Source organism: Pongo abelii, chromosome 5 (genome assembly GCF_028885655.2).
Source record: "Pongo abelii isolate AG06213 chromosome 5, NHGRI_mPonAbe1-v2.0_pri, whole genome shotgun sequence".
Classification (NCBI taxonomy): Eukaryota; Metazoa; Chordata; class Mammalia; order Primates; family Hominidae; genus Pongo; species Pongo abelii.
This window is the reverse complement of record NC_071990.2, coordinates 32,250,565-32,263,655: the sequence shown is the minus strand read 5'-3', so window position 1 is coordinate 32,263,655 and position 13,091 is coordinate 32,250,565. Positions and strand designations below refer to the sequence as shown.

The 13,091-nt window shown below is 57.9% G+C and overlaps 1 protein-coding gene across 1 annotated transcript in view; it reads left to right on the top strand.

Moving 5' to 3' along the window:
• Window positions 1-13,091, top strand: part of LOC100443502 (tenascin-X) — a 67,802-nt gene that overhangs the window by 50,940 nt on the left and 3,771 nt on the right. The window contains exons 24-33 of the mRNA XM_054558718.2: window positions 1,067-1,390; window positions 1,806-2,129; window positions 4,284-4,607; window positions 5,008-5,331; window positions 7,693-8,016; window positions 8,422-8,745; window positions 9,366-9,653; window positions 10,003-10,281; window positions 11,558-11,839; window positions 12,686-13,006. Coding sequence (XP_054414693.2) covers window positions 1,067-1,390; window positions 1,806-2,129; window positions 4,284-4,607; window positions 5,008-5,331; window positions 7,693-8,016; window positions 8,422-8,745; window positions 9,366-9,653; window positions 10,003-10,281; window positions 11,558-11,839; window positions 12,686-13,006 — 3,114 coding nt within the window. The remainder of the gene's footprint in view (window positions 1-1,066; window positions 1,391-1,805; window positions 2,130-4,283; window positions 4,608-5,007; window positions 5,332-7,692; window positions 8,017-8,421; window positions 8,746-9,365; window positions 9,654-10,002; window positions 10,282-11,557; window positions 11,840-12,685; window positions 13,007-13,091) is intronic.

The window sequence follows — 13,091 nt, the reverse complement described above, 5'->3', positions numbered from 1 at the left end:
GTCTTGATGGGGCTCACAGTGAAAGGAATATAGCAACATTATGGAAAGACATGTCATGGAGAGACAGGCTGCAATCCAGCAAATGAAGCAAAGGCGGGTGAGCATGTGATAGGGAGGCCCAGGGCTCAGGTCAGGACCAGACAGGGACGCCTAAGTCACCCTGACCATGGGTACCCAGGGGACAGCCATGACCTGAGGCCAGGCAGGCCTTAGCTTGGTGACAGCTTTAGAGAGAAGGTGAAGCGTGTCAGATCATCACAGCTGGTGCAAAGGCCAGGAGGCTAGAAAGAGCATGGCACGTGAGAGGCACTCAGGATTGAGTGGGGTGTCCTTTGCAGTGAGTAGCTCATCCTGAAGTGTGGGAGCAGAGGAGGGGACCGCTCAACAGGCCTGGGGTCTCCCAGGGATGAGGATGTGGTTGCCCAGGTCTGTGCTGAGATGGCCCCAACAGCTGTGCCTGTGTGAAGCTCATCCATGGGGGCTAAAGATGGGGATGGGGTGGCAGGGAGCCTGGAGGCAGGGAGGCCAGTAGGCAGTTGGTGTTCCTGGTGAGAGGTGACAGTGGCTCAAACTAGGATCGGGGACTGGAGGTGGGGGAGGAACGTATCCAGGGGAACTCGGGGGAGAGGTACTCTGAGGCTGCGGGCAGCTGGTGAGGGGCCGGGTCCAGGAACACGCCCCAGGCTCTGGCCTCAGGAGGGGTGTGCTGAGCTTGTTGGGGAGCAAAGACAGAAGCCCAGTGAACAAAAGATGGCGAGGAGACCCCAGTGCAGGGAGGCTGAGGGTGCAGAGGCCGAGTGGGGCTGTGCTCAAAAGAGAGGCGGTGCTGGAGGGACAGGGAGAGGTGGCCTGGGTGTTGGGAGGTGGGGATGAGGTGGGGGCCGAGGGCAGGGAGCTCAGGGTGAGGGATAGGAAAGGCCGCAGGAGAGGAGAGGAAGAAGAGCTGTGCTGGAGGTGCTGTGGGCAGCATCGTCTTGCTCTTGGGCACTTTGAGTTTTGTGACACATCCTTTCTATGCTGAACTGAGAACCCAGGGGCCTCACTGTCCCCATACGTGTCTGTCCAGCTCCAGAGGATGAAGCTGAGACCACCCAAGCAGTGCCCACCACGACCCCTGAGTCCCCCATCAAGCCTCGCCTGGGGGAGCTGACCGTGACAGATGCCACCCCTGACTCCCTCAGCCTGTCCTGGACAGTTCCCGAGGGCCAGTTTGACCACTTCCTGGTCCAGTACAGGAATGGGGACGGGCAGCCCAAGGCGGTGCGGGTGCCAGGGCACGAGGATGGGATCACCGTCTCCGGCCTGGAGCCAGACCACAAGTACAAGATGAACCTGTATGGCTTCCATGGTGGCCAGCGCGTGGGCCCTGTGTCTGTCATTGGGGTGACGGGTGAGTGAACGATGGGAGCCCCAGAGTGGGTGCTGTGGGAGGGCCACCCTCTTGCTCTTTGGTGATGACTGGTGGGGAATGGGACAGGGGTCTGTCTGGTCAGCACCACAGACCTGCTTGTGGCTGGGGCTCCCCTTGGGCCTTCCTCTGAGGCTGACCCCTGGCTCCTCCTGAGCAGGGAGGGGCCATCGGGAGTTTTGCTGTGCTGGTGACTGTCCCAGGTCCCCCACAGCTGACCCTGGAACTTGTCATGTGTGTTAGCTGTCAGCTGAGCAGGACCACCCAGCCCCAAGAATGAGCTTTTCTGAAATGACCTCACATACCCAGTAGTGGCTGTGGTTTCTCCCTCCTTCCCTTGAAGACCTGAGCACATCCCCCAGGGACCTGGCATCCTCTCTATATCTCCTTTTCTCAGCTGCAGAGGAAGAGACCCCCAGCCCCACAGAACCCAGCACTGAGGCCCCAGAGCCCCCTGAGGAGCCGCTCCTGGGGGAGCTGACAGTGACAGGATCCTCCCCTGACTCGCTGAGCCTCTCCTGGACCATCCCCCAGGGCCGCTTCGACTCCTTCACCGTGCAGTACAAGGACAGGGACGGGCGGCCCCAGGTGGTGCGTGTCAGGGGCGAGGAGAGCGAGGTCACTGTGGGGGGCCTGGAGCCCAGGCGCAAATACAAGATGCACCTGTACGGCCTCCACGAGGGGCGGCGTGTGGGCCCGGTGTCCACCGTGGGTGTGACAGGTGAGTGTTTGTGAGTGAGGCAGGGTGGGGAAGATGGCCCTTGAAGATGTTGCTTTCTCTGCAACTTCATGAAAACAAAAATATTCTCACCAGCCGGGCTTCTTTTGCACGTTTCCATGCTTGGGGATCTTGCTAAGAGGCAGATTGGGATTCAACAGGTTTGGGCTAGGGCCAGAGATTCTGCATTTCCAACAAGAAATGATGCGGATGCTGCTGGCCCATGATCACGCCCCTTGAGTAGCAAAGTTCCTCATGACAAAGGAATTGGACGCTCTTTTGAAATCTGTTGAAGAGAATGTTTCTGCATCCCTGATTCCTGGTGGTGGTGTGCTTTCTCTGTGAAGTTGACTGGGGGCCATGAAGGAAGGCAGAAGGCAGTGAGGGGCAGCACGTCGACTGCATACTCTGGAAGCCCACTATTGGAATAGGAATAGGAACAGACCTTTCCCTCCAATGAGCCAATTTATTCATTCAGCAAGGAATTCCATGCCCTGATCCGGGCACTGTAATTGTACGGTATCCATGTCCTCTGGCCAACGACCTCCAGAAACTCACCTAAAATTGAATGGATGGAATTATGCTCCATGCAGTGCAGGAGGACTGTGGGGTGACTTAGGAAGAGGCTTTAGAAAGAGATTGTTAAGGAACTGGGCTTGTGTTTGGTGTTTTGGGAAAGCGTTTAAGGAAGCAAGGTTTTGCTCTGTATTAGACGCTGTCAGGAAGAAGGGATAACGCTATTACTGGGCGTCTCACTAAGTCGTATCTCTGGGGAGGTCAACTAGAGCAAGGCCAAAGCTGCCATTGGTAAAGAAGCAGCTATCACTCAGATTATCTGGATGGGTGATGTTTGGTTATTTTTGTGCTTTGGAAAATGTTAGAGTTCATCCTTACTGAGACATGATCACAGACTGGCCTTGTTCTTGTCTTGATCCATCCTACTGACAAATGGCCTAGTCTGATGTTGATGTTCCATGAAATTGTCTGTGTTCAACTGGACCACGCCAAGACCAGACTGTGCTAGGCCAGCCCCAAGCAACCGTGGCCTGGCAGAGGGAAAGGGCAGCTCATGGGTGTCAGGGCTGCTTTTTTCTTTCACAGGCGGAAGCTGGAAAGTGACACACACAAGTTCATGTTTTCATGGGGCTCACAGTTGTGGGCACAAGCAGAAAACTAGAAAGTAAGCAAAGAAGGATGAGCGTGTGGAGCCCAGGGGCCAAGCCAGGATTGGGAAGGGACAATGAAGTCACCCTGCCCACAAGTACCCAGGGGACAGCCAGGACCTGAGGCCAGGCAGGCCTTAGCTTGATGACAGCTTTAGAGAGGAAGTGAAGCATGTCAAATCATCACAGCTGGTGCAAAGGCCAGGAGGCTAGAAAGAGCATGGTGTGTGAGAGACACTGAAGATTGAGTGGGGTGTCCTTTGCAGTGAGTGGATCATCCTGAAGTGTGGGAGCAGAGGAGGGGACCGCTCAACAGGCCTGGGGTCTCCCAGGGATGAGGATGTGGTTGCCCAGGTCTGCGCTGAGATGGCCCCAGCAGCTGTGCCTGTGTGAAGCTCATCCGTGGGGGCTAAAGATGGGGACGGGGTGGCAGGGAGCCTGGAGGCAGGGAGGCCAGTAGGCAGTTGGTGTTCCTGGTGAGAGGTGACAGTGGCTCAAACTAGGATCGGGGACTGGAGGTGGGGGAGGAACGTATCCAGGGGAACTCGGGGGAGAGGTACTCTGAGGCTGCTGGCAGCTGGTGAGGGGCCGGGTCCAGGAACACGCCCCAAGCTCTGGCCTCGGGAGTAGTGTGCTGAGCTTGTTGGGGAGCAAAGACAGAAGCCCAGTGAACAAAAGATGGCGAGGAGACCCCAGTGCAGGGAGGCTGAGGGTGCAGAGGCCGAGTGGGGCTGTGCTCAAAAGAGAGGCGGTGCTGGAGGGACAGGGAGAGGTGGCCTGGGTGTTGGGAGGTGGGGATGAGGTGGGGGCCGAGGGCAGGGGGGTCAGGGTGAGGGATAGGAAAGGCTGCAGGAGAGGAGAGGAAGAAGAGTTGTGCTGGAGGCGCTGTGGGCAGCATCGTCCTGCTCTTGGGCACTTTGTGTTTTGTGACACATCCTTTCTATGCTGAACTGAGAACCCAGGGACCTCACTGTCCCCACACATGTCTGTCCAGCTTCAGATGATGAAGCCGAGACCACCCAAGCAGTGCCCACCACGACCCCTGAGCCCCCCATCAAGCCTCGCCTGGGAGAGCTGACCGTGACAGATGCCACCCCTGACTCCCTCAGCCTGACCTGGATGGTTCCCGAGGGCCAGTTTGACCACTTCCTAGTCCAGTACAGGAATGGGGACGGGCAGCCCAAGGCGGTGCGGGTGCCAGGGCACGAGGATGGGATCACCATCTCAGGCCTGGAGCCAGACCAAAAGTACAAGATGAACCTGTACGGCTTCCATGGTGGCCAGCGCATGGGCCCTGTGTCTGTCATCGGGGTGACGGGTGAGTTAATGATGGGAGCCCCAGAGTGGGGCCTGTGGGAGGGTCTCCCTTTCTCTGGTGATGGGTGAACTGGCCCAGGAAGCCCCTCTGCTCTTGGCTGAGCCATGGTACCTTTTTGCCTTTCCCCACTTCCCTGAGGACTGACAGGTCTTCCTGGGTGGAGAAGGGCCCTGTGAGCTCTGTTGGTGGCTGTCCCAAGTTCCTCAGCCTGACCTCAGAGCTTGTCATGTGTGTTGACTGTAAGCTGAGCAAGACCACCAAAGACCCAGCTCCAAAGATGGGCCTCTCTGAGCTGACCTCAGGACCCCCACTCATGGCCACAGCTTCGCTCTCCTTCCTCACAAGACCCAAGGACATCCCCCAGGGAAGCTGCCTCACCTTCTCTGTCCCCTCTTCTCAGCTGCAGAGGAAGAAACTCCCGCCCCCACAGAACCCAGCACGGAGGCCCCGGAGCCCCCTGAGGAGCCGCTCCTGGGGGAGCTGACAGTGACAGGATCCTCCCCTGACTCGCTGAGCCTCTCCTGGACCGTCCCCCAGGGCCGCTTTGACTCCTTCACCGTGCAGTACAAGGACAGGGACGGGCGGCCCCAGGTGGTGCGTGTCGGGGGCGAGGAGAGCGAGGTCACCGTGGGGGGCCTGGAGCAGGGGCGCAAATACAAGATGCACCTGTACGGCCTCCACGAGGGGCAGCGCGTGGGCCCGGTGTCCGCTGTGGGTGTGACAGGTGAGTGAGTGTGAGTGAGGCGAGGTGGGGAAGATGGCCCTGGAAGACACTGCTGTCTCTCCAGTCTTTGTGAAAACATACTCTCAAGAGTACTCCTTCCTTTGTGTATCCAAATACCTGGAGATTTTTGTTAAAAAGCAGATTTGGATTCAGCAGGTTTGGCCTAGGGCAAGAGACCATGCATTTCTTTCTTTTTCTTTCTTTCTTTCTTTTTTTTTTTTTTTTTGAGATAGAGTCTCGCTTTGTCACCCAGGCTGGAGTACAGTGGCTCAGTCTCGGCTCACTGCAACCTCCACCTCCTGGGTTCAAGTGATTCTCCTACCTCAGCCTCCTGAGTAGCTGGGACTACAGGCGTGCGCCACCACGCCCAGCTAATTTTTTTGTACTTTTAGTAGAGATGGGTTTCACCATGTTAGCCAGGATGGTCTCAATCTCCTGACCTCGTGATCTGCCCGCCTCGGCCTCCCAAAGTGCTGGGATCATAGGCGTGAGCCATGGCGCTCAGCTGACCATCCATTTCTAACAAGATTCTTATCTATCTTGATGCCACTGGTCCAAGGAACACACTTTTTTTGTTGTTTTTTATTGTAGTAAAGTACACATGATGTAATCCGCCATTCTAATCGCTTTCCAGTATGCAGTCCAGCATGAAGCCCACTCACATTGCTGTGGACTGTCACCCTCCACTTCCAGAACTCCTCTTCCCACACTGAAACTTCCTACCCACTAGACACGAGCTCCCATCCTCCCCTTGCCCCAGCCCCTGGCAACACCATTCTACTCTCTGTCTCTATGAATTTGACTCCAGGTACCTCATATAAGTGCAATCATACAATATTTGTCTTTTTTGAATGGTTCATTTCATTAAATACAGTGTCTTTAAGGTTAATCTATGTCGTAGCATCAGTCAGAATTTCCTTTTTATTTTATTTTCATTTTTATTTTTTGTGGCAATGGGGTCTCGGTATGTTGCCCAGGCTGGTCTCAAACTCCTGGCCTCAAGCGATTCTCCTACCTCGACCTCCCAAAGTGCTGGGATTATAGGCAAGAGCCACTGCACCTGGCCAGAACTTCCTTCCTTTTCAGGCTGAATAATGTTTCATTTTATACATGCAGACCACACTTTGCTCATCCTTTCATCCATTGATGGACACCTGGGTTGCTTCCATCTCTTAGCTATCATGAATAATGCTGCTATGAATATTTATATGCAAATCACAGAACACCTTTGTAGTAAAGCTCCTCCCAATAACAGATTTGGAAACTCTCTTAGAATTTGTTGAAGTGAATTTTTCTTGCATTCATGAATTCTCACAGAGGTTAGGCTCAGAGTTAGGGTTCCTATCCTAATGGGAAAAGTTCCTGTCCTAATGGGGCTAATGTCATGGGGGACAGGCTGTGGACCAGTAAGAAAGCAAAGGCGGGTGAGCATGTGACAAGAAGCCCAGAGCCAGGCAGGAATACCTAAACCACCCTACCTGTGGATACTCAGGGGACAGTCAGGATCTGAGGCCAGGCAGGCCTTAGCTTGATGACAGCTTTAGAGAGAAGGTGAAGTGTGTCAGATCATCACAGCTGGTGCAAAGGCCAGGAGGCTAGAAAGAGCATGGCGTGTGAGAAGTACTGAGGATTGAGTGGGGTGTCCTTTGCAGTGAATAAATAGTCCTGAAGTGTGGGAGCAGAGGAGACCTGGGGTCTCCCAGGGATGAGAAGGTGGTTGCCCAGGTCTGTGCTGGGATGGGCCCAGCAGCTGTGCCGGTGTGAAGCTCATCCCTGGGGCCTGAAGATGGGGATGGGGTGGCAGGGAGCCTGGAGGCAGGGAGGCCAGTAGGCAGTTGGTGGCCCTGGTGAGAGGTGACAGTGGCTTAAACTAGGATCGGGGACTGGAGGTGGAGGAAGGTATCCAGGGGAACTCGGGGGAGAGGTACTCTGAGGCTGCTGGCAGCTGGTGAGGGGCCGGGTCCAGGAACACACCCCAGGCTCTGGCCTCGGGAGGAGTGTGCTGAGCTTGTTGGGAGCAAAGACAGAAGCCCAGTGAACAAAAGATGGCGAGGAGACCCCAGTGCAGGGAGGCTAAGGGTGCAGAGGCCAAGTGGGGCTGTGCTCAAAAGAGAGGCGGTGCTGGAGGGACAGGGAGAGGTGGCCTGGGTGTTGGGAGGTGGGGATGAGGTCGGGGCCGAGGGCAGGGGGGTCAGGGTGAGGGATAGGAAAGGCTGCAGGAGAGGAGAGGAAGAAGAGCTGTGCTGGAGGCGCTGTGGGCAGCATCGTCCTCCTCTTGGGCACTTTGGGTTTTGTGACACATCCTTTCTATGCTGAACTGAGAACCCAGGGACCTCACTGTCCCCACACATGTCTGTCCAGCTCCAGAGGATGAAGCGGAGACCACCCAAGCAGTGCCTACCACGACCCCTGAGCCCCCCATCAAGCCTCACCTGGGGGAGCTGACCGTGACAGACGCCACCCCTGACTCCCTCAGCCTGTCCTGGACAGTTCCCGAGGGCCAGTTTGACCACTTCCTGGTCCAGTACAGGAATGGGGACGGGCAGCCCAAGGCGGTGCGGGTGCCAGGGCATGAGGATGGGGTCACCGTCTCCGGCCTGGAGCCAGACCACAAGTACAAGATGAACCTGTACGGCTTCCACGGTGGCCAGCGCGTGGGCCCTGTGTCTGTAATCGGGGTGACAGGTGAGTGGATGATGGGAGCCCCAGGGTGGGAGCTATGGGAGGGTCACCCTCTTGCTCTTTGGTGATGACTGGTGGGGAATGGGACAGGGGTCTGGTCAGCACCACAGAACTGCTTGTGGCTGGGGCTGGGACTCCCCTTGGGCCTTCCTATGTGGTTGACCCCTGGCTCTTCCTGAGCAGGGAGGGGCCATCGGGAGTTTTGCTGTGCTGGTGGCTGTGCCAGGTCCCCCACAGCTGACCCTGGAACTTGTCATGTGTGTTAGCTGTCAGCTGAGCAGGACCACCCAGCCCCAAGAATGGGCTTCTCTGAAATGACCTCGGGTCCCCCAGTCATAGCCTTGGCTTCTCCCTCCTTTTCCCCAGGACCCAAGGACATCCCCCTCACTTTCTCTCCCTCCTTCTCAGCTGCAGAGGAAGAGAACCCCAGCCCCACGGAACCCAGCACTGAGGCCCCGGAGCCCCCTGAGGAGCCGCTCCTGGGGGAGCTGACAGTGACAGGATCCTCCCCTGACTCGCTGAGCCTCTCCTGGACCGTCCCCCAGGGTCGCTTCGACTTCTTCACCGTGCAGTACAAGGACAGGAATGGGCAGCCCCAGGCGGTGCGTGTTGGGGGCGAGGAGAGCGAGGTCACCGTGAGGGGCCTGGAGCCGGGGCGCAAATACAAGATGCATCTGTACGGCCTCCACGAGGGGCAGCGCATGGGCCCAGTGTCCACCGTTGGCGTCACGGGTGAGTGAGGGGACAGGCCCTCATCTCCAGGTTTACCTCTGCAGCCCCCTTTTGTTTCTCCTTTGGATCTTGGCACCTCTTATGACTGGGCCTCTAGGTTTCTGTCTTTTCTCCCATGTTGCTAATGATCCTGCCTCATCCTTGGATTCATGGAGACTGTGTGGAGTCAGATGGGCAGGTAGTCCATGCCCTGTTTGTTGTAGCTTCCTTCCTCCCATCGTGATCTGGAAACTCCAGGTTGCTCGTGTGCTCATTTGTTAGTCTTCAGGCTCCCTTAAGGAGTATTTTAGTGGATCAGAAAGTGCTTCAGATCCAGCTGCCCAGATCTGCATGTGCCTTCGAATGTCGTGATTGTGCGACTTTGCAGGCGTTTCCTAACCTTGTGCTTTAGATCCCTGCAAAGTTGGGGTGATGATAATAATGGCACCTACTTCATATGTTGTGCGAGGGTTAAGTGCACCACTGTTTGTGAGCTGCTTACAGCAATGCAGGGCACAGATTCTAAAGCAAGCGTTTTAGAGGAGGCCGCTAAGAAATGCTCACTCCAGTCCTAGGAGAGCACTGCCTCCCTTGGGCAGGGTCCTGCCTCCTGACCCATGGGCCTGCTCTGCTCTTTTCAGCGCCCCTGCCCACACCACCGCCGGTGGAGCCCCGCCTGGGGGAGCTGGCCGTGGCAGCCGTGACCTCGGACTCAGTGGGCCTTTCATGGACGGTGGCCCAGGGCCCCTTTGACTCCTTCCTGGTGCAGTATAGGGACGCTCAGGGGCAGCCCCAGGCAGTGCCTGTGAGCGGAGACCTCCGAGCAGTCACCGTCTCGGGGCTGGACCCGGCCCGCAAGTACAAGTTCCTGCTCTTTGGACTCCAGAATGGGAAACGCCACGGCCCAGTCCCTGTGGAGGCCAGGACCGGTGAGTGAGGGCTGGAGGCCCCCCGCGGCCAGAGCCTTCGCCCCCTTGTGGCACCAGTTGGAATTTCGTTTCTGAGCCCCACACTCCAGTCCTCAGCACTCACTGATTTATTGGGTCCAGGAAAACCCAGGCTCTGAGCTCTCCTCTCCCACTCCCACTCATCCTTCTCCCTACTTTTCCTGCGCCCCAGGGGACACTTGCTTTCTTGTCTGGCTCCTCTTTTATCCCTACTCGTGGCCCAGTCACCCTCCCATTCCTGGGACCGGCTCACGGAGCCATAGCAGGCCAGGAAGCTCCGTGGCCCCTTTGCCTCCATCCCACTCTCCATGCACCTCACTGTCTTTTCCAGCCCCAGACACGAAACCGTCTCCCCACCTGGGGGAGCTGACTGTGACAGATGCGACCCCTGACTCCGTGGGCCTCTCGTGGACGGTCCCTGAGGGCGAATTCGACTCCTTCGTGCTCCAGTACAAGGATAAGGATGGTCAGCTCCAGGTGGTGCCAGTGGCAGCCAACCAGCGGGAGGTCACAGTCCAGGGCCTGGAGCCCAGTAGGAAATACAGGTTCCTGCTCTACGGTCTGTCAGGCAGGAAGCGACTGGGCCCCATCTCTGCTGAGAGCACCACAGGTGAGTCCCAGTCCAGCCTCCACCTTTTCCAGAGCTGCCTCTCATCCGAGCCCTCAGAGCTGGCCCTGCGGCCTTCCCGTGAGATTCCCTCTATCAGCCCTGACACAACCATCTTAACTCCGAAAGTGAGTCCCTCTGTGTGTCAGGCACAGTTCTGAAGAATATGCATTACTTCCTTCATTCGCTGACTGCCGAGGAAATAAAAGGGACACAGGTTTTGGGGCCAGCAGATCTGTGTTCCAGTTCCAGTCCCAGCCTTTGCCAGGGTGACCATGGACAAGCCGCTTCATCCCCGGAACCTCGGTGTCCTCACCTGCATAATGCTGGGAATGGCGCAGGACTCAGTAGTGGTTCCCATCCTCCTCCCTCCTCCCTCACTCGGAGGCGAGGGGTGGAAAAAAAGGGAGGGCTTGGCTACGGAAAGACGATGGAAAAACCTGGTGTCACTGTGCCTGTGACTCAGCTCCCTGAGGAAGGGGTGTGGTGGGTCACCGACCCTCACCCCACTCCCAGGACCATGAGTCACTATGCCCAGAGGAGGACAGAGCAGCCGGCCAGTCTGGGCCTGGGTCCCTGGGACTCCATAATTCTCTTCCCAAACCGTCACTGTGGGGACGGGGTACAGACCCCCACCCATCGGCCCCAGCCCCACCCGGGCAAGCCTCTGCTCTGCCCTCTGTTCTCCCAGCTCATCCCCTGTCTTCTCCCTGCCCCACCCTGGCTGTCCCGGCCCAGTGGGGTCAGTGTGGGGCTGGGGAAGCAGGAGGCACGGACGTTCAGGCTGATGGCCACAAGGGGACAAGGGGGAGGTCTCAGCCTGACAGTGATGGGAGCCGTGCATTGGCTGGCTGCCCAGACCAGCTCTCGATGTTTGGGGTGTCTCTGTGACAACCCAGAGACCTCCGGGGAGTCTCTCTCAGCTCTGGCCTCATTCCTGCTCAGGGGCTGGGGGTCAGGGTAAACAAAGGCCCTTCCTGCACCCCCAGCCACCCCTCCCTCGGGAGATGATCTTTAATGAATTTAGCGCACCCTCGATCACAGCAGGGAAGGGGCGGGGCAGGAAGCAGTTTGGGCAGCAGCCTCCAGAGGAGGAGGGGGCTGTTCTCTCTCATTCCTGTGGGGCATGGCCGGAGCAGGCCTGTGTGTCTCTTCAAGGAGCTGTCCCTGGGGCTACACTGGAGGGACCTTTTCCCAGAACCTCACACCTCCGGGAGGCTGCCAGGGCTTAGGCAAAGGCAGCATGTGACTAAGAGCTTTCCCTCCTCCCTCTGCACAGCGCCGCTGGAGAAGGAGCCACCTCCCCGCCTGGGGGAACTGACCGTGGCTGAGGAGACCTCCAGCTCTCTGCGCCTGTCCTGGACGGTGGCCCAGGGCCCCTTTGACTCCTTCGTGGTCCAGTACAGGGACACGGACGGGCAGCCCAGGGCAGTGCCTGTGGCCGCAGACCAGCGCACAGTCACCATAGAGGACCTGGAGCCTGGCAAGAAATACAAGTTTCTGCTCTACGGGCTCCTCGGGGGGAAGCGCCTGGGTCCGGTCTCCGCCCTGGGAATGACAGGTGAGGCTGCTGTGCTTGGCTATAGCAAGCCAGCTTGTGTGGGTTTCCTTGTGCATTTGGGCTGAAGGCAAAGATGACTGCAGGAGTGGGCAGGCCGGAGTGGGGCGCCCTGGCCTGTCCCCAGGAAGGAAGAGGAGTCTGCAGCCCTGTGGGCTTCAACATCCATCAAGGAGTCCAGAGCAGGAGCCAGGCCAGGCGGTAGGCAAAGGCCCTGGCAGGGGCTCCCTAATCTCCCAGCCCCGACTCTGCCCCATCACTGCCGCTGCTCCTCATTACTCGCTGGGGCAGCTGTCGCCTCCCCGAAGGGTGACCTTGTCCAGATAGCGGCAAACCTCCCTGCCATGGATGAGTCAGGAGCATTTTCTTAAGAGGAAAATCACTGGAAAACAAAATGAGTGGGACACAGAAACCAACAGAAGTGGCTGCATTTGTGGTACAGGCTCCTCTTCCAGAGCTCGCTGATGCCCACCTCAGACAGGCCTGACCACGGCACGGCTGGTGGGATTTGCCAGTCACCTTCACCAGCCAGTTCCACCCTCAGCTTCTCTCAGAAGGGAGCACCACACTCCTCAACCTCAGTGAATGTGTCCTGGCATGGGTGGGGCCACAGCCTGTGATATCTCGAGGTGGGCTCGGAGGACACTGGGGTGTGGAAGGGGGAAGCGAGCACCTGACTCAGACAGCGCGGGAGCTCGCAGGAGTCACGAGGCCACAGCGACTTCATTGTCTGACTGGGCCTGGACCCGTAAACTTCCCACCTCAGCCTTGGGTCAAGCCTGGAAGATAAAAATGGAGCGCCCCATGGCACCCCTCACTCAGATTCTCCCCTGGGCTTCTCCCACGCAGCCCCAGAAGAGGACACGCCAGCTCCAGAGTTAGCCCCAGAGGCCCCTGAGCCTCCTGAAGAGCCCCGCCTAGGAGTGCTGACCGTGACCGACACAACCCCAGACTCCCTGCGCCTCTCGTGGAGTGTGGCCCAGGGCCCCTTTGATTCCTTCGTGGTCCAGTATGAGGACACCAACGGGCAGCCCCAGGCCTTGCTCGTGGACGGCGACCAGAGCAAGATCCTCATCTCAGGCCTGGAGCCCAGCACCCCCTACAGGTTCCTCCTGTATGGCCTCCATGAAGGGAAGCGCCTGGGGCCCCTCTCAGCTGAGGGCACCACAGGTACCACCAGGTGTCTCCGGCCTCTAGTCTGGGACTCAGAAGAGGGAAACGGGGGCTCAGAAGTGGTGGTCACAGGGAAAGAGCG